The 20,017-nt window shown below is 48.6% G+C and overlaps 4 protein-coding genes across 7 annotated transcripts in view; 2 read left to right on the top strand and 2 right to left on the bottom strand.

Annotated features, from left to right (window-relative positions):
• Positions 1–828: 828 nt before the first annotated feature.
• On the bottom strand, positions 829–1,767 carry LOC6900667 (ubiquitin-conjugating enzyme E2-22 kDa-like). The gene is made up of 3 exons (XM_002134997.3): positions 1,514–1,767; positions 1,293–1,448; positions 829–1,227 (listed from the first exon to the last, which is right to left on the bottom strand). Exons 1-3 carry the CDS (start codon positions 1,574–1,576, stop codon positions 838–840), a joined length of 609 nt encoding a protein of 202 aa, XP_002135033.2. The 5' UTR covers positions 1,577–1,767; the 3' UTR covers positions 829–837.
• A 262-nt stretch (positions 1,768–2,029) lies between these two features.
• LOC6900668 (uncharacterized) lies at positions 2,030–3,219 on the top strand. Its single transcript, XM_002134998.3, has 2 exons — positions 2,030–2,221; positions 2,281–3,219. Exon 2 carries the CDS (start codon positions 2,291–2,293, stop codon positions 3,113–3,115), a length of 825 nt encoding a protein of 274 aa, XP_002135034.2. The 5' UTR covers positions 2,030–2,221; positions 2,281–2,290; the 3' UTR covers positions 3,116–3,219.
• A 1,154-nt stretch (positions 3,220–4,373) lies between these two features.
• dpr10 (defective proboscis extension response 10) overlaps positions 4,374–20,017 on the bottom strand; it is a 42,434-nt gene continuing 26,790 nt past the window's right edge. For 3 of the 4 annotated variants that reach the window (XM_001353727.4, XM_015187635.2, XM_033381631.1), the window contains 6 exons: positions 13,593–13,816; positions 11,873–12,083; positions 10,793–10,930; positions 7,793–7,920; positions 7,031–7,199; positions 4,374–6,635 (listed from right to left, as the gene is read on the bottom strand). In XM_001353727.4, the coding sequence (XP_001353763.4) occupies positions 6,298–6,635; positions 7,031–7,199; positions 7,793–7,920; positions 10,793–10,930; positions 11,873–12,083; positions 13,593–13,816 (1,208 nt within the window). In that variant the 3' untranslated portion in view covers positions 4,374–6,297. The remainder of the gene's footprint in view (positions 6,636–7,030; positions 7,200–7,792; positions 7,921–10,792; positions 10,931–11,872; positions 12,084–13,592; positions 13,817–20,017) is intronic. The other variant, XM_015187634.2, reaches the window with a different exon arrangement.
• On the top strand, positions 9,025–10,144 carry LOC4813362 (venom allergen 3 homolog). Its single transcript, XM_001353728.4, has 2 exons — positions 9,025–9,396; positions 9,457–10,144. Exons 1-2 carry the CDS (start codon positions 9,271–9,273, stop codon positions 10,069–10,071), a joined length of 741 nt encoding a protein of 246 aa, XP_001353764.3. The 5' UTR covers positions 9,025–9,270; the 3' UTR covers positions 10,072–10,144.

The raw sequence follows: 20,017 nt of genomic DNA on the forward strand, positions 1-20,017 counted from the left end.
AAACATTCAAACGCACAAAAACAAAAAGAACCGCAACAAAACTGAATTAAATGGTGCGTTTAGCGAGAGCTTACATGATGGATCATGTCGCGGTTTGGAATCTAGAACCGATTGATTTCACTGACTTGTTGAAAAAGAAAAAATAATGCGAAACTTAGACACGCCTTTTAGACGACCGCTTTTAATGTGCCGCGCGAGGGGGACAGACTGGACTGAAAGCTGCGATAAGAGTGAAGCTGCGTGGGCGTCTCAAAGCTTCTTCGGAGAATGAGAGCGAAAGCTGATAGAGCGTAGTGTAGAAATAGCATGCGTTGGCGCGTGAGAGGGCAGCAGCAGTGCAGCGTAGGAGAGTCAAAGCTCAGCTTGCAGATCGGCTGGCTCGACTTCTTCTCTTTATCTCACAGCAAGAAACGAAAGCGAAAGTTGATGTAGGTCAGGCCCTGCTCTCAACATAGTGTTCTCTCTCTGTTAGCTCGCTGCTAAATTAACATGCCCCTGTTAAGCCGTAAGAGAATTTGTTCTGCCGCTGTTAGCTCGCTGCTCAAGCTCTGGCAGCAGACACGGCGACCAACTGTACAATTCAAACAAACAAAAACACAACAAAAACGAAATGAGACGAAATCGATTTGCTTCATTAATGGCTGATGCGTACAGCGTGAACAGAATATTGTAGGTGTGGTGTAAGTAACATATCAAATCAATTTCGTGCCGGCGCTTCTGCTGCCAATTCGTGTCGTGTCGTGTTGCATCTGGCCGATGACCAAAGTATGGCTTGACTTGCTGGCCAGTACCACTAACCATACAGTATACTGTATGGTTAGTGCCAGTACTGAAGTGTTAGCCGAACATGCTATCGGCGGCCTTCTCCAAGTCCCAGTTCTCCTTAGAGAGGATCAGGCGCGCGCAATGCTCGTCGATGCTCGTGTTCAGCTCCCTGAGGTCTTGGATCTTCGCGTCACAGCCGGGAACGGTGTGGGAGCCGCCTGCGTATGCATTGGTCCAGTGCTTGGCGGTAAGCTGAAACACATCCTGGTGTTCCTTGAACTGGAGCCCCACCTCCCTGTCCTCTATGTAATCCGGCTCGGCAGCGGACAGCCACACCTGCAAGGACAGCAGAAAGGCGCGCAGCGAGGTCGCCACCCCCCAGCTGTCGTTGAGTAAGCGCTCGCTGAAGGCGCCAGTCTCCGAAGAGACGTTCGGGTGCCAGACGCGCGTGAGGAAGCGCACCTGCGACGAGAGCGGATTGTTTTAGTCATTTACCTGCGGCCCAGGGCTGCTTTAGGGACACCTACCTTCGGCGGATTGAACGGAAATGTATTCGGCACTTTAATGTCCAGTACAAAATTCCCGCCCTCGTAGGGCGTGTCGGCGGGCCCGGTTATCTCGCCCCGCAGCCATGACCACTGCCCGTTGACGACTTCGATTTTTATCGAGCACTGGCCGCCGATCTGTCCGAGAGAGGCAAGGAATTGTGTTAGGTCATGGGACTCCATGTTCTGATCGCCCCACTTACCTCCTCGAAGCCAATAAATTGCTCGAACTCTTTCCTGACGCGAGTTTCAGCTCTATTCGGCATGATGTATGTAGATCTATGTGTTCCCAGCGCAGTTTCTAGGATTTTGTATTTGTTTATATTTTTGTCCGACGACAATTGTGTGACTGACTTTCTGTACTGTTTCACAACTGACGTTTTATTCTTTTGTTGTCGATTTGGTGTTAAATTGAATGCACAAGGAGGCGGGCATGATGTGCTCTAAGTTCTACCCGATACTCTGACTCAGCATATATCGTATGTATTTTATCCGCCGGGACCGGTCTCGGAGCCAATGACTGCCCCTTGCCACCGAAGGATCTATTATATGCGAATTTTATAATATTTCATATGTTTCCTCAACATCTGACCCGCTCTCACTCTTCTCACATCAACGCCAGCCGTTAAGCCTCGCTCCTAGAGTCCCAGACTGTGGCTATAAATGGAGATCATGATATGTACATCCATCCATGTATACGGATAGCCTTTCTTCTGGGTGCACCCCTAGAGTCCTCGAGAATCGTGCTTACGAATCTCGTGACAAAGGGTTTTGGTTCAATTGTGCCCAAACCCAAATACAGTAGTCTTTGAAAAACACGTCTTTGTGACTATTTTTCAAGAAAAACAAATAAGTGCAGAAGCAACAACCTAGAGCCTCGTCGACTGATTGAAAATTTTGAACTGAATATTGTAAGTACTTGAAGGGTTAGAGACACAGAGAGAGGGCGTGGCACTTTTTCGCATTCCAGATCCCACGAAATGTCCTGTCGCCTCGCTGAGCACAAGAAGGAAAAGCGTGCGCAGCAGGTGCTGTACACGCGCGGACCCGGCTCCTCCCTCAAATGGCAGTATAATGGCAGCAGCTTCCGCAATCGGGCCGGAAGATCCCCGGAACGATCAGATGAGCTCCGACGTCACGGCCATAGAGGGAGGTCCAGAGATCGTTCCAAGGAGCGTGACCACCACCGCGACTGTGACCTCTCCAGACGCACCAACCAGAGTCGTCGCTCGGATTCGCCAGATCCAGGCGAAGGCCCTCGCCTTCAGAGCATCAGTTGGCGGCCCCGTTCCCAGCAGCCGAGCGCCGCACAGCAGGATGACCCCCAGAGCCAGCCAGGGATTGGACTAGGCAGAGGCGGGTCGTCTGTTCCGTGCGCCCGAGACCGCATTCATCGGGAGACACAGGAGAGGCTGAAGAAGCTGCGGTCGACCTTGGCCAAGGACCCGAAAATGTCGGCCACCACCAAGGCGGGGAAGAGCGGCTCCTACTTCGCCAACGATGGGTCTTTCTTGGATATTTTCAAGAAAATGCAAGAGGAACAGAGCACTATCGCCCGGGAGAGTAGTGCAGTCGCTCCCTACATTGTCGCTACGGCGGTCGGCGCCCCAGCGCCACCGCCCCTCTGCGTGGGACGTCGTCGTGGTGGCAAGGTCCTGAAGACCGGCCGGGTGCCCAAGCTGCAAGATCGCGCCAAGAAGAAGGTGGATCCAAAGGACTTCTGGTCCGTCTACCTGGCCGAGGTCGAGAAGTACAACACCACTGGCTGTGAGAAGGCAGAAGGACATTCCAAGTTGGTCAAGTAAGACCACGCCCACGACCACTGCCCCATTTGTTGCTCTACTGCCCGTCAATACGCTAATCCCCGTGCAGGCCCAAATAAACTGAAATCTGGCAAGGCCGGTGCTTATTTATGGATGAAAAGTGGATGGTAGTGGTGGTAGTGCTAGAGCTAGCCGGTAAAACGTTAGTAATCGGTATTGAGAGTGGTCCCTGCAACATCCGCCTCCGATTTAGCAATCCAATTCTGATCCACTCGTACCAAAAGTGTCTTTCTTCTGGGTCTCCATTGACTCCACAGATCCTCGGTGGCATGCGGTACATACATCTTGCACACAGCACAGAATACGGGTGTTCCAATCACCATCATCATCATCGTCATCGTCTCATGATGACGGCAATACCTTCTCTGTGCGGCAGAAGGGGGGTAACAACTTTCCGGCTCATGTGCCTTATGCGCCTTATGCGCTTCTTACGCTTTCCACTCAATTCGGTTTGATGGGTGGCGGGAAGAGGTGAGGAATGGAGGAATGGAGCAATGGGGCTGGGGCCGGGGCTGGGGCTGGGTGACGCGTTGTGCGCTATTAAACTTTTTGGCATGATATTACCGTTATTTGCCTTGGCCAACACAGAGGGAGAGAGAGGGAGAGCGAACATATGCACATACTCGGATATGGCGAGAGAGAGAAATATATGTACTTACTTGTCATATAATAAACTTTTATGTTAACGGCTTTTGATGTCTTACCAAAACGGCAAACAGAGTCCTGCGACAGGATAGCGCACACATGGCCTAGTCCTGCCAGCCAGGCCATCCCATCAGCAAGGACAGCCAGACGGCCGGACGGCCAGACAGCCATCCTGCCAGGCACTTAATGCCCATTCCTTTCCATTCCTTTGGCTTTGCCTTTCCTGGCTTACACTTTTCTTCTTGCCGTTTGCATTGCGGCTTTATTAGGCTGAAAAATGGAAAATGCCGCCCCCCCGAAAAGAGAGAAACTTGCAATCTCCCAGTAGGCAGGCACTCACGTTCCATTGTCTGTGTGGGCCATTAAAATTTTTTGGCCAAATGCATGAATAGCAATGGAAAATATTTGCATAAATCTTTCCCGGACTCCCAGCCCGGCGGGAGGCCATCACGGCGCAGAGCAGAGCAGAGCAGAGCTCCATCCCAATTCCAAACCGCACATCAAACGGAGAGGGGGAGGAGTGGGGCTGTGTGGGGGTGTGGGGGAGGGCACTGTGTATGCCTATGTGATACACATATTTATCATTAAATGGTAATACCCAAAAAAAAATCTTTATTGAAATTTCCATACCGATTTCCATAGTTGCGTAGCTACGCTGCTTAAAAATTAAAAACAATTTCATAACCTTTATAATGCGTTGCCATTTTTGTTTGCAACAAAGGTCAACAAAGTTTGTTTTTTTGTTTTCTGATTTTCTGTTTTTCTGTGTGTGTGTGTGTGTTTATTACTGGCTAGTTTTACGCTTAAACATTATTTTATTTGCTTAATTGCAATTATTTTGTATGGTATATTCCGCTGTCCCGTTTATAGCAACATTAATTTTACCCATTAAACATTCATTTACATGTCGCGACTAATTTTGCATGCGTTCGGTTAACATTATTAATATCCATATATATGTATATACGTATTACATATATGTACTATATATGAATGCATTATCTGTATATATAGTGTGTGTGTTGCTGTGTGTGTATGTATGACTACCACATAAATTGTTGAGTACAGGTTTATAGTTTATTCATATATGGTATATGCATGTTATTTACAATTTTGATCGGATAAATTCGGGCCCGTTTCCGTTTTTCGGGCCATGACTCCTCAATGAACGGTGGCCGAGCAGTGTCACAGTGGCCTTTAGTGGACTTTTAAATGTGGGCCACACGTACATACAACACATACACAGGCATGAAGGGGACTCACTCACTCAGCCAGTCACTTACTCGCTCCTTCAAGAAATGGAAATGCAAATATTCAACCGACAAGAGTGCTCGGCGGCAGTGACTCGGCAGTTCGGGCAGGGGCTGAGAATATGCAACCGGACATGCTGAAATAGAAGCTCTAAATATTGCTGGAGTTGGCCAAGACGACGACAGAGAGTGCTGGAGGGGGGGAGGGGTGGAGCGGTGGAGAAGGGCAAGGAACCCATTGCAGGAATTGGTAACGGGAACAGGAACTTCCCACATGACTGGCACTAGCCCCAAACGAGTCCCTGCATATCCTTGGCCGTAGGAAAACTCTTAAATAAATTGTTAGCCTCGGAAGGTCCTACTTCAAAGTGAAGCTAGCTTTTGGCAGGAATTTCCCATACAATTTTGATGTCCCCATAGATTATTAAAAAAGCCAAAGAATGCCCCAAACGGAAAACTCTTCTCCGAGTGTCCGTACATTTGCCTAACTTACGAAAATTCTAAACAAAAAAAAAACAACAAATTGTAGTTTAGGAACCTCTGACAAAGTCCACATAAAAATATTCTATTGTATTGTATTGTATTGTATGGTATGGTATTCCTAACTATTTACACTGCTTAAGGACTACGTCTACGCTATACAGGGTACACCCAAGAAACACAAGAAATCCCTTTAGTATTTACAACGATCTGAGTAAAGTTTTCGCTACGCAATAATGTCTCTATGTATAGGTAGTATCTAGTGTCTAGTATGTGTAGTACTCGTATTCCTTGAACAAACTGGGCTGAACTGCACCTGAACCCGCGTCCGAACCCGAACCTGAACCGGAACCGGAATCGGAACCTAGCTCTAGTCTAAGCTGGTCTCTGCGTTTAGCCAAGCTTCTGCCCGGGTCTTATGTACAAGGCTGCGGCCCAGCCAAAAAAAAATTCCTGCTCGGCTAACTAGATCCTTGCACACTTAATTAGAAACACTCTTACTTACAACTTAGGAGGAGCAGGAGCCGCAGGAGCAGGAGAAGAAGCAGTTGCAACATCTTTTCATCATTAGCATAATTAGTGGGGGGGTTTTTTGTGTCGTTCTTAAAGGTATTACATGCAGCTCAACTCTGAAGAACTTTCGAGGGAAACGGAAAACGGCTCCTTCTGCTGCTCCTGCCGGCCCCTGCTGTGGCTGCTATAAATCATTTCTGCTGCAGCTCTCTGCCTCATTTAGGGGCGGGCGCTGCTGCATTGGCGGTGGAATTCCAACGGAGCGACATTAATTTATCACCGTGCATTCCTGCTGCCACTATTGACAGGGCCGCCGGCGGGCGTCATCATGGGAATGGCATTCTCCTGGCCAGCACCAGCGGGGCAGCAGCTTGTGCTCGGAAACTCTGGGTCGCGGCCGGGTCTCTCCTTGGCACGACCTCCTCCGCCGGCAGCACCTGGTCCACCTCCGCCCTGGAGCAGCAGCGAGGAGCATGCCTCCAACAATACAAATGCCGCGACCATTGTGCTAATTACTTTGACCGCCTGAGTGGCCTGGGCCGTGTGGCAGGACCAGCAGGCCAGGGCGACGGCGGCCGGCGCCGCATTCGTTTGCATGGCCTCGGGGCGTTCGCCTGTCCAAAGAGAACAGAACAGAACAGAAAAGAACAGAAAAGAAGAGAAGATAAAACTTGAATGAGTAACAAATTTGTAGTCGAAAAGGCCTGTTCTCTCGTGCTCTTGTGGCTAGTTCATAAATTGCATAAAGTTTCGCCACAAGAAGAGACGGAGCCAGAGCCAAAGCCGGAGCCAGAACCAGAGCCAGAGCCAGAGCCGGAGAAAGATGCAACTTTTAATGCATACAAATCGAGGTCAAGCAGAAGCATGAATAAATAATTCACATTATCAGGCTTTGGCATCAAATTAAGGCGGTCTTAAAGTCGGTCTCTGAGAGAGAGAGCGAGAGAGAGAGAGAGAGCCGGAAACCAAAAACTGAAACCGGAAACGGCCCACGGTGGCCCACACTCACCCTGCAGGACATGGACGCGTATGCTGGCTATCTCCGAGTTGGATGGATAACAGGAGTACTTTCCCGAGTGGAGCAGGTCCGCATCGTAAATGAGCAGAATGGATTTGGTCTCCTCCGATTTGATGGTCTTGAATTTCAGACGTCCTCCGCCAGTCTCCTCGCTAAGCACCTGCGGACGGTATAGAGCGGTGGAGAGGTGCAAGAATATTAAACAAAATGTTCCCTTGCTGAAAAGTTATTTTCAAAGTGTGGCAGCGAGCGGGGAAATGAGGGAATGTGGAAGTGTGTGGCGATGGGGCATGGGGTATGGCGTATAGCCTAAATGCAAAAGCATGTTTTCTCATAATCATAAAAGCCAAAATTAAATACGTTGCGTATACGACGCGTAAACAAACGCGAACAAACTCGCACTCCACCCATCGCCCCCCAGCGCCGTATCCACACCCCAAAGAGGTGCCAGCCCGGAGCTCATAAAAGTTTAAAACGTTTATCCCCCAGCAATTGGCTGGGCGTGGCACGGCGGGGCGGGGCGTCCTTCTCGATCCCGATCCCGATCCCTCTTGCCCTTGCCCTTGTACTTGCGCTTTTACGGCGCACCAAACTCAATTATTGCAAGATAATTTGGCACCAAAAAGGAAAACCTTAAATTGGTTTTTCGTTCGTTCTGTGGGCGCTTTCCCTGTAAATTGATTTCAAGGGAGTGGTTTGCTGTGGTGTGGCGATGAGTGGCGAGGAGTGGAGTGGCGTGGCGGCGCTACTTACCTTGTCCTGGTGATACCAAAAGATATGGGTCGGCGGCTCTGGGCTGAACTTGATGATGCATGTAAGATTTATGGTGCTGCCCTTGTCCACGTACAGATCGGGTCCTCCCAGAATGGTGGCCGTTGGCACTGTGTGCGGGAGAGAAGCATGACGAAACGAAACGAAACATTGAAATTAGCGTACATTTTGCAGTTATGCCATTCATTATGCCCTGCATCAGAATGCTGCCCCTGCAGACCCCTTTGCCGGCAAAGCCTACCACTTGAGCTCTGCCAATCATTGGGTTACGTTGCCTAATCAGCTCCGTTCACAGCTCTCGCTCGTTGCCCCTCTTGCCTCTGACGAGTTGTGAAATTCCCGCCCACTGCCACGGCCATGCCCAAGCCCATGCCCAAGCCCATGCCCATGCCCAAGGCCATGCCATGGCCAGTGCTAGAAATTGCCCAGCCTGTGTTTGAGCTGCATTTGACCAGTGACAAGTGCCGCTCCAGGCTGCAGCCCATCAGCAGACCAGTTGGCTGGGCCACAGTTGTTGCATGGAAATTTTCATAGTTGAGGAGGAAATGTTCTGCCAGTCAAAGTCAGTACGTTAAATAATCGATTACGGGCCCCGTCATGGGTGGGTGGGAGGATAGGATAATGGGAAATGGCCGGGCACCCATTCTGTTTACGAATACATTTCTGTGATTCCTCTTTATCGCCCAACATTCGTTCAACATTCGTTCAACATTCGTTCAACACTCGTTCAACATTCGTGCTACCCCCGTGAGGAGTTTTCTGATTTAAATGCCAATCAAGCGACCTTTCATATAGGGGCAAACAGGATACTACCCTTTGGACAGTTATGAGCCTCCAAAGTCATAAAATGTTAGTCAGACGTTAATAGAGAAAGTTTGCTTTACAATTCTAAAATTATTCTGTGTGCGGACTTAAAGATTTAAAAATGTACAATATTAAATAGACTTCCCACCAATTTATTTTGTATTTTCTATTTAAGTCCAACTTTGTTTGAATTCATTTAAATATGTGCATTTTTGGAGCATACAAAACTGGCCCACTCATGTCCCACTCCATTTCTCTGTTAAGGTCGAATGTTAAAGATGTTAAATGTTAGGATTTAAGAGAAGCAACTGAGCGAAGAGAACACTGTTCTTGGATGTTGCCCTCTTAAAATCTAGCTCTCTCTAACCGCAAGTATTTCTCAGGCTCATCCCAGCTCATTTCAACAATTAAAATCTTTCGACACTAAGCAATCTGTATATTTTTGTTTCATACGAAAAAAAAACAACAAAATACCTGTTTTTCGTTGCGTAGTTTCGTCTTGAAACTGCTTCCGAAATTCCGCTCATGGAACAGAAAACTCAACACCTGATACCTGCTGTTTCACCCAACACAAGCCACTTGTTGCAGATGCTTTAAGCCTATTTAGCCAGGTAGGTTTCAAGCCCTCTACAAACATTTGGCAGTGCCGCAAAGCCATGAAGCAAGAGTTGCAGTTGGTTCTCCTGAGTCTCGGGCTCTGGCTGAGGTGCTGCCTGGCCATAGACTTCTGCGGGATTGAGGCCTGCCGGGGAATGGCTCATTTGGGCTGCAACAACAGCATGGTAAGCCGCTCAAGGTGGGCGTCTAATCTATGGCCTTTCAGCTATCTCTCTCTCACTCAGAAATTCGATCCAAGCTGTCTGCGGGAACACACCGTAGTCAACATGGAGATGTACCGTCGGTATCTGGTGGCGATGCACAACATGTACCGCCAGAGGGTGGCGGGCGGGGAAGTGAGCGGGCTGCCAAGGGCCCAGCACATGCCGGAGATGGTGTGGGACATCTATCTGGCGCTGGTGGCCGAGTACCATCTGAAGAGCTGCCTGCGGGAGCTGCACAACCTGTGTGTGGCCACCGACGACTTCTCCGAGCCCGCATTCAGCTACGGCGAGGATCTGCAGCCGCGTTCCGAGCGCCTCACCTCGAACATGCGCCAGATGACCTTCCTCACCGAACAGTGGCTGCACGAGGTCTACCTACTGAAGAGCATTAACACGGAGTCGGCGCCCAAGGCGATACGCAACATCATCACCGATCGCGCCGCCTACATGGGCTGTGCCGCTGGCCAGAGCTACGACAATCGGCAGGTTCGATTCGTCCTGATATGCTACTACGACTGGGGTCCCCCCCGCCACCAGAACCTCTACGCGACGGGCCACTTCAATGAGAGGCGCTGCCCCGGTGGCAGGAGCAGCCGCCACACGAACCTCTGCAGCACGGTACCCAAAAATGACTAGAAGCCTGCCAGAATAAATACTGCAAACGCTCTGAGTATAATTAAATGTGCCAGCCACTTGGGCAATCAAAATAGTGGGCAAATAGTTTTCGCAAAAAGAAAAAAAAAACAAAAAAAAAAACACCCTAAAAACACCGTAAAACGTAAAAACAGAGTGAGGAAAAACTGCGAAAAAGGTGCAAAATAATAAGAGGAGTAGCAGTAACAAGCTGGCAAAAGTTAGTTGGCAAAAGCTGGTTGGAAAGCAATTTGTTCCGTCATGAGCCAGAAAAATGTTCGCTCAAGGCGCACACAGCACTTGACTCCCCGTCCCCCGTCCCCCATCGCCCATCCCCATCGCCCATCCTCATGCCCGTTCCCGTTCCCGAAACAGTCTTCCATTCCCCATTTCCTCGTTTTCCCAGGAACCACACCTAACCAATCCGGCTGGCTTCCTTCACTTTCACTCTGTCCCACAACCTGAGCACGAAAAATGTTGTAAAATATTAAAAAATAATATGCATGCATGGCAGCCCTCAAGCACTTCCAAGCTCTCCCAGTCCCCTCCCCTTAGAATCGCTTTTTATCCCCACACTTTCGGTCTCCTTTCTGTCCGTGCTGTCTATCTCTCCATCTATCCGACGGGTGGGTGTCCGTGTCTGTGTCTGCGTCCGGGCTTACTCCGTGGCTTGGCTTACGGTTGGAGTTTTGTCAGTAGGCGAATATGAATTTTCAGAACAAACCGGCTACTGTCTGGATGGGCCCAAACATGCCCGCGAACTCGTCATCGCTGGATTGATAGACCCGATCGGCGGCTATATAGAAGGCGTCGTCGTTGTAGTACTGCTGCATCATGTTGCTGGTCTCGGCATCAATCAGATCTGGGGCAATCGGTAACCAAAAATATCCGCACAAACGAAACGAAAGGAAAACAAACAAACAAACAAATGGTGGTGTAATAAAAATAGAAACACAAATATAAATCAGTGAATAAATTATAACAAAATGGTAAACTAATTAACTTAAATATTTTTTACCGGAGCCCGAAGTCACAAATAGAACTCTCGCCCACTGTCCATTATAATTATTGCTAGAAAGTTCAGTAATTGTACTTTGTTGTTTTTCTGTTTTATTTTCATCAAATTATAATTGCAAGCCTGCTTCAAACATATATCAGATTGTGTGTTTATTGCACAATATAAAATTAAATAGAAATATGGCCTAAGGATTAAGGAGAATGTTTTTCCATATGAATTTATGGCTTTTTCCACCTTTATTTCGGTATTCCTTTATTCCTGTCAATATCCATTTGTGGCTGGGCTTAAGCCAGTTGGCTCTTCGCATCGGCTTTCACTCCATCAATCTTCCCGAAAGCATTTCGAAAATTTCCCCACATATTCCGAGGGGCAAATGGTGTCCGCCTGAATTTTTTTTATTTGTTGTATTTTTTTGTTGTATTTTTTGTATCCTGTTTTTCGACGATTGCCAGGTCTGCATAATTTACACTCTTGCAAATTGCATGAATATGCGAAAAAAAGAGATACTCGCAAATATGTGAAATTCCCCAAACCACCCCCGACCGAACCCCCCACCCGATGCCACAGGCATGGATTGTTGTATTCGTATCCTCGTATATTACGTATACGCAGTGTACAGCTCTGGCGGAAGCCAAACTGAAATATGCAGCAGCAGATCCAAAGGCTGGAAGGCTCAACCCGAAAGCGACACTCCAACGGTTGGATATATACTCGTACACCCGTACACCCGTACAGCCGTATACTCGTATAGAGCTTGATGGATGGATGGACTGTGACGGTACTCACCCACAATGTTCAGGTTGACCGAATAGCTACGCACTGGCTGCGTCGATATCTGGCACTCGTAGATGCCGACATCCCTCTGCTGGGCATACTTGATCTGCAGTGTCCACTCGTCGATGTCCCGATGATAGGAGGTCTGGAAGCGCTGATCCGTCGTATAGGTGTAGGTGCCCACGGTGAGTATGTGCAGGTCCCGATGTCGTATCCAGGCCACCTAAGAACCGAACAGAATGAAACAAAAACCCCATTAATACGGACGGGGCCAAAAGCTGTCTCCGGTTTTTGTTATAATTTGTTCTCGGGCTGCTCCAAGCCGCAAAATTTATGCAGCTCACAATCTAGAAATTTTCATACAAGCTGAAATTAGTGTGCGAAACGCATGACAGACCCGGAAAATGATACTCGGGGTGACTCTCTGTGTCTGTCTCTGTCTCTGTGTCCTTGCAGCGTGTTTCCTCTCTTAGAGGCTGCCGCCTCTTCATTTCGACATTCAGTCGACATTGCCCCACTACATTTTATGCCTGTACACAATTTTTGAGTTGGATTCCTTTTGCTGGCTTTTTTTCGGTGGAGTCCAGGTTTTGGCTCCTTTCCTTGTTTATACGGCTAACTGTCTAACCAATAGCACACACCACACGGTCGGAGGGGGGTGGGGGGGGTCTGGGGAGAGACTGCGTCAGAGAGTCAGCCAACTGTGTTGCCTTGTGGCATCCATCTGTGCAGTTCCATTCCACTTCTGGCCACCGTCTGTCTGTCCGTCCGTCCGTCCGTCCGTCTCTCTATCTAATTCTGCAATAACAGCACAAAAAAATAGGGAACCCAAAAAAGTAGGAGCAGAGCAAACTTGTGCCCAGTCTGGCCATAAATTTACTGTTGGCCAAAACCGAGCCCCCTCTCCGTTCACTCTCCGTTTGCCCGGCCGACCGTGTGTAGTTTACTGATTGCGGAAGCGGATTTGGCTATGTGGAAATCTATGACCCGGCCTCAGCCATGACTGGAGCTAAATCGCTTAACGTAATCAACGTTGCCACAGCGTTTCGGCTTGCCAACACCTGAAAACTTTCTCATGCCCCATCCCATGCACGTAGTGGGCTGCCAGTGGAAAAAACGTCCTCCCGGACGGAGGCAAAATTTGGCAAGTGCGTTGGAAGTATTTCCGCATTGTGTCTGTCCCGGCGCTGCGGCATATTGAAACAGGATATAGGAGGAGGCTGCCCCCGGCCACCCGTTTGTTATGGCAACCACTTTTGAATTTCGATTGCTGAAATGCAACACCCGAACTTAAAGTGCCGCGCCCTGGGGCTGGAAGACGAGACTTTAATTGGGGCAAGCGAATCGAGTGACGCCATCGCCATCGCCACCGCTATCGGAGATGGCCCCCTCTTCCTATGCGTGGCCCATGTGTGGCGAGTGCGTGGCAGGCCTGCCAGCTGCTGTCTGCTGTTGTCACGTATTACATAATAAACTGGCACCAAATTTAATAAGCATACTCCCCTCCGACCGCCCAGTCTGTCGGACAGTCTCCCGACGACTATCTCGACCATCTAAGTGGATATGTGGTGGCATATTTGGCACACTTGTGGCCAGGCCGCCTGACCCCTGACCCCTGGCCCTTGGATGCCGACTGAGTCTCTTTGTTTATTAAATGTAAATAAAAATCAAGATTATTATTAATACCAAGTGTTTCCGTTTCCGTCTCCGTCCATTCCGCAGGACTACTCACCGTCTTGTTGCCCAGATGCTTGACGCGACAGCCGAGATATGCGGACTTGCCCACCAGCGATGTGATGTTCCTGGGCATGGTCTGATCAAAGTACGGCTCGTTCCACTTGTGGCCGTGCGGATAATGCGATGGCGGCATGTGCGTGGGCTTCGACTCGGCATTGTTGTGGTTGTGGTTGTTGTTGTTGCTGCTCACAGATTGTCTCTGGTAGCACAGGGCCAGTCCTGCAGAAGAGAGTGATAAATGGGAGCGTGAGCACAATGGTGTGTGGCAAGTGCTAGTGCTCAGCACAAGTCATAGCAAATGGCTGGCTCTAATGTGGCAAGCACCTGCTTGCTAGCTGGTGACGCCACAAGGACCGCCCTCTCCTCCCTCCTACCCTCCTACCCTCCACCACTCACTCACATTTGTCTGAGCTTAAGTGTGGCCGAAAAAAAACAAAAAAAAAAACCTACGAAAGGGCAAAAAATCCAAATGTGGCACAGAAAAATGAAAATGCCAACGAACTGCACCTTAACATGTTCCACGTAGTTTAATTAAAGCGATGACACCACATAGCACTTGGCCTGAAAGGGGTCTGAGAGAGAGAGATGTTGATACCCCTCGTTTTTATATCCTCTAAATGCCACTGAAAAAGGGGTATATTGGAGTTTTCCAGAAGTATGCAACGGCAGCACTTCTATCCCTTCTACCGAATGCCGATGAGTATTAAAATTTCTAATAAAATAAAAGCCTTAATTATAAGTAAATCTCGTGGCAGTAGGATAGAATCATTGGGGTTATCGTTTCTTGAAACTTTCCCTCCAAATGGAGGGTATCTGAGGGTCGTATTGTCTCTGGCAGCCTTCATACTTATATTTTCTTCCTTTTTTTTTTGGTCTTTTAGTTACACTTTTCATTCAATGCGGACCCTGGAGCGCGGAGAGTTGCTCGAGCGGCCCATGGCTGGCTGATTCGCAGAGTGTGGACCATGTGGAGTGGCTGCCAGTGCTCTTGGTGGGTTGTTCCCTTAGTTGTTTCTGTTGTTCCCATTCCCACTCCCCAGTGCTGTGCTAGTGGCTGTGGCAGTGGCAGTGCCAGTTGTTGTTACATTTTCATTTATGGCCGGCTGGCTGGGGTTAATTTTCTAATTACTCGACGCGACGACGACTTTCTATGACTTCGTCGTCGTCAGCATTTGCAGAATGGCAGAAAGCAGAAAGCTTTTATAGCCCACACTCAAACCAGTCAGTGGGTGGCCATATAAAAGGAACACAAACCCTTTTTCCAACAGCAACAGCAACAGCAACAGCAAAATTGTTAAACTGTAAAACTGCAAAAATTTCATTTCCGCCTAAAAGGAATCGCAGAAACAAAATCCAAAACAAAAACAAAACAAAACAAACAACAACCTAAACTGACTCCCAAACGGCGCTGTTCATAAAACTTTGCCATTTACCAAAATGAATGAAGGGGGTGGGGAGGGGTGTTGAACGGGGAACGGGGAACGGGGAACTGTTTAGCAGTCAACGATTTTTGGAGCTGAAATAATACTGGGTGCGTGTGTGAAAAACAAAAAAAAAACCCAAAAAAAATTCACAAATGAAATCACAGAAAAAACAGCTTAGAAATTCTATTGAAATATATCGTACATATACGTACTCGTACAGGGAAAATCTGTGTTCCCTGGGGGGGGGGGGACAAAAAAAGCCAAAAAACATCCCACAATTCCATGTGGGAAAAATTCTTTAGAATAACCACAAATTTTCCTATAATTGAAATAAGTATTTGCAGTATTCGGAGAAACCTGAAAGCCAAAAGCATCCATGCCACAAGCCGCAGCAGCACACAGAGCAGGAGTGGAAGCGGGTGAAGGGCGGGAAGGATGCATTCAATAGCCACCTACTCGTATAATGGCATTACTTACTCTACTCAAAGCTCATTTCGAGAAGCTGATGGAAACTCAACAAATTTTGCGTTTCAAACCGGAATGTCGCTTGGCCAAACGAAGTTGTGGCTGCCACAGAGAGACCTTAAAGGGAGATGCAGTGGGGCAGCCGGCAGCCTGCAGCCCGAAGCACGACTGAAGCGCCTTTGATGGGTTTCCCAGTCGGAGGCAAATAATGCAGGAAAGTGAATGCAAATACCAGCACAGCCCAGCCCAGCCCAGCCCAGCCCAGCCCAGCCCAGCCCAGCACAGCACAGCCCAGCCCAGCACAGCACAGCATTGGCATGGCGCGCATACGATATGCGTATTGCTTTTATAAAACTGAAACTGCAAATACCTGATGGTAAGACCTCCGTCCACCATCGCCCATCCCCCCGACCAGCGGCCCCCGTCCACCAACAGAGCAATGTGCAGATTGTTTGTACGGACTCGTTAGCCAGGGCGCTTTTGTGCTGGCCCTCTGCCGGCCCTCTGTCTGGGGGGCAACTCATTTATTCATAGAAGCAATTTAAAGGCGAACAAAAAACCCCCCAAGGCAAAATCTGAACCGAGATCCGAGATCCGAGAATTATTCAGAGTGCGGCATTGGTTCGGGATTCATGACAAATTCCGCTAAAAGGTCAAGGTGCTGCAATGGAGAGAAAATCCCCTGGCCGGGTCACAATCGAAGTCACTTGTGCAATAAATATTAATGTTCGGGGACTGAATTAATTCCGGGCAATAAATCAATTAGTGCTCCTTGGGGTACAGCCACAATGCCTGGCAATAGCACGTATACGACCCGTACCGCACCGGGAAGTGGATTGGAGCTGTTGACAATTTATGATTGATTCGCTTTGCGGGTGCACTGGCCCCGAGCCACCACAGGACACGGGACGAGGGACGAGGTACGAGGGACACGGGACACAGGACCTAGAACACAGACCCCCAGTGCTCATAGCGCCCTCCTGCCAGTGCTATCCACTCATTGTTCATTTGCATATGCACATGCAACGAGTCCTGTGGGCCGTGGCCCGCCCCCCTCCCATAATGAATGATTCGAGTACTGCGGCGGCTCTGGGGCTTTCTGCTCTCATTTTACGCAAAATTAGCCTTGGCATCCGCCGCAGACAAGTGCTGCAGTGCTGCTGCTTCTAACGGCAAAACAATTGGACCCCGGACTTGGGCCAGGTGCCCACGATAACGATTACGATAACGATTACAGTCCACCCCACTGATGGGCGGTACAGAGAGGTAGAGACTTGGCTCAAAGCTCAGAGGAAACAATGGCCATAAAACGCTTACTGCTGGCTGCATGTTTAAATGTGGCCAGGACTACGCATGCCATTCCTCTCCTCTTCTCTCCTCTCTCTCTGTGTGTGTGTGGACTGTGGACTCCCATTGCCTGCGTTGTCTGCTTAATAGTCTTAAATATTTATAAAGCAAACGCTGGGCAGCCGCAGAAGCTCCACAACTCCACAATGATGTGAGCAGAGCCTGAAAGGGTTAACGATTAATTGAAACCAAGCCGAACTACTCCTGCGGGCTCCTGTTCCTGGTCGTTAAATATTGAAGAGACCAACGCATAAACACTGGGCTCCCGGGGAAAATTGAATATAATTTTATTGCCCTGGAAAACGGACTAAGAGCTTACTGGGAGACGATGGATCCATCCAGAGCAAGCTATTAATGCGTATCGCAACGAAAGCTGATTAATGGGCAGTGCTGCTTGAGGGCAGTGCCCTGGTGGATAAATGATCTTTGTGTGGAAGCTAAACCACCACTTAGGAGTAGATCCACCAGAGACTGAAGAGACTAAAGAGAGAACTCACGGAGGGAATGAAAATATTGGTCACATCTTGATTGTTCAACGATCTTTTGGGTAAGCGTTTTCGGCTTCTGGCTATCAAAAATAATAAAACCCTCCTGCTTATCCAGATCCCAACTCACACACACACACACACACACGAGTATCCTTTTTTCAGTAGCTAGCGGAATCTGCCTCATCTCCTGTAATTGATGTTTCCCCCATACAAAGCACTCTCCGTACTCGGTATTCAGCACTCAGTACCTTCGCCCAACCAACACTGAAACCCACTCAAAGTTTAACCAAAACCATTGCCCGACAGACAGACACACACAAACACACACAGGAGACAGGAGACAGGAGGAGGATATGAAAAGTGTGCCCAGCGGAGCGTGGCAGACAAGACAAGGCGCTTTTGTTCAGGCTAGAGCCTTTCGTTTTCGCTTTTTGCATGCAGAATGTTACCTCAATTAAAGATAAGTATCAAAGTGCATAGTAATCAGAAGGCAGCCAGGCGAGCGACGGGGCCAATGAGTAACGTAACACAGCCCGAGGGCAAGAATGGTGCAAAGAGGGGCTCAGCTCTGGCTCTGGCTCAGGCCCAGCGCGGTGGCAACACTGGCAGAGAGTGCTTGTCAAAATGATTGTCTTACATGCATTACCCTCTTTCCTGGGTTGCTACCAGTTTTCCTCGTTTTCCCCGTTTCCCCCGTTTTCCCCGTTTCCCTGTTCCATGGCTCCCATCATTCAACCATTTTATGTTTGCCTGCTGGTCGGAGCGGACGGGGGTGCACCTGGCGTATGCGCAATTTTTCCTTCCCGTGTTACTTATTTTCGTTTTGTTCCCTTTTGTTGCACATCGTTTTTCAGCCACAAAATGTAAAATTTTGTGCGCCATTTTTACTGCAATTTATGCACATTGGCAACAAAGGAGAAAGAGAGAATGAGAGCCGGAGAGTGTGGGGAAGCAGCGACAACAAAAATGAATCCGAAATCCCAGACCAGACCAGAGACCCTGCCACGGTAGGAGCGGTACGAGCGGCAGGGACGGAAGAGACGGTCGGGACGGAAGGGGATGGCCCTCTTTGGTCATTGCTTGTTAACACACCCAATGGGAGTTATTAATGTTTGCGGGGCTTTATTTACGGCTGGCAGGCAGGCATCGAGAGCTCCTCTCCGGCCGGATGGGACAGCGCCGGACAGGAGTCGCCGGGCAGGCTGCCCAACGAGTCGATTTTTTACGACTCCCAACGGCCGAACAGCCGCCGAAGGATTCGCTGATAGGCACTCAGCCCCTCCAGGCCCCGCTCCACCTCCTCTGAAGTTGATTTAAATTTGGTGTAGTTAATTTTTAACCCAATTTTTTACGTATACCCAGCAACTTTTTTATTTATGTGCACCCGCCCTTTTAATGTTGCAACATTTTATTGCCGGTATAAAAAAAAAAAACAAAAAAAAACTGTGCGGCTTAAAGGATTCAATTGCCTGAAGAGAGCTGTTGATGGGAATGATTATGGGACCGGGTGGACCGCGTGGACTTGGTGTCTGACTCCTGGTAAAATACTGTATATTTCAGCGGAATGCTTTCACTCATTTTTAATCAGTTTGAAACCTTTAACAAACATTTAATTCCGCTTGAAACTTGTCACATTTTGCAAGAACTTTTTCATGTCGTTTTTCCTTCGTCTCTGACAATTCTTGACTCGGAAAGTTTTCCACTTCAATTTCTTGCCATGTTTCCCTCTGTGTCATTTGCAAATCAAATTGTAATTGAAGAAGTTCTGTAAGTTGTGCCCCCGTTCCACTCCACCCACGGCCCCACACACACACACACACACACAACAATGTCGGAGAGTATCTTGAGCAGTCAGATATTGTTAGGAGCATTTCTATGCGAGTATATACCTATACCCATACATATACATATATTAGAGTGTATGTGTATTTGAATTGTGGCATATCGAATTCAGATCTTAATATAGTCTCTGAATTTGCATGCAAATGTAGCCGGAGAGTGGAGACTGGAGCTGGTGCTGGTGCTGGAGCTGGTGCTGGTGCTGAAATGAAAATGATTCTTTACAATTTGTCCGATTTGATTATCCGCCATCGCCCTGTTTGAATTGGCTTATTAGAATACTCGATGCCCAAGGAGAGTTCACCGGGGTTCACCCTTGGTATATATGTCAATTGGTTGATGGCAAAAAATCAATAGTATAAGCCTTTCCGGGAAGCATTATTGTCATCTGATTAAAAATGCATAATTGCCATGTTAAAGTCCGTTGTACGGTGTACGGTGTACGCGGACGGAGGGCCCCACCCCACCACGCAAGAGGAGCCGCCGCCGGAATAGGACGGCGGAACGTCACGCATTGTCTATTTGCGCACATGGCCACTACAGTGCGTGGCACAACTGTACGACTTGAGCCTTCTCTTCGCTCCAATCAAAAGACTGGCCTAAAGGCTGTCTGTACGCCTGTACGCCTGTGCCTTGTTCGTTGTTATATTTGTGAAACGCACTGCCTCTAGCAACCAAACGGCAAAGTGAATGACCATCAGCCCAACATGCAAATGGGGAATGCCCCCCCACCATTGCGCTTCTGTGACTGCTGTTTCCTTGAGGGTGGGGGGGGGCAGTGTTATTCGTGTGCGCTTCGTTGCATGCCACAGAGACTTGGGCTTGCCATAATTCATATTTCAGCTGTACTCCCGCTG

The sequence above is a fragment of the Drosophila pseudoobscura genome, chromosome X, assembly GCF_009870125.1.
Source record: "Drosophila pseudoobscura strain MV-25-SWS-2005 chromosome X, UCI_Dpse_MV25, whole genome shotgun sequence".
Lineage (NCBI taxonomy): Eukaryota > Metazoa > Arthropoda > Insecta > Diptera > Drosophilidae > Drosophila > Drosophila pseudoobscura.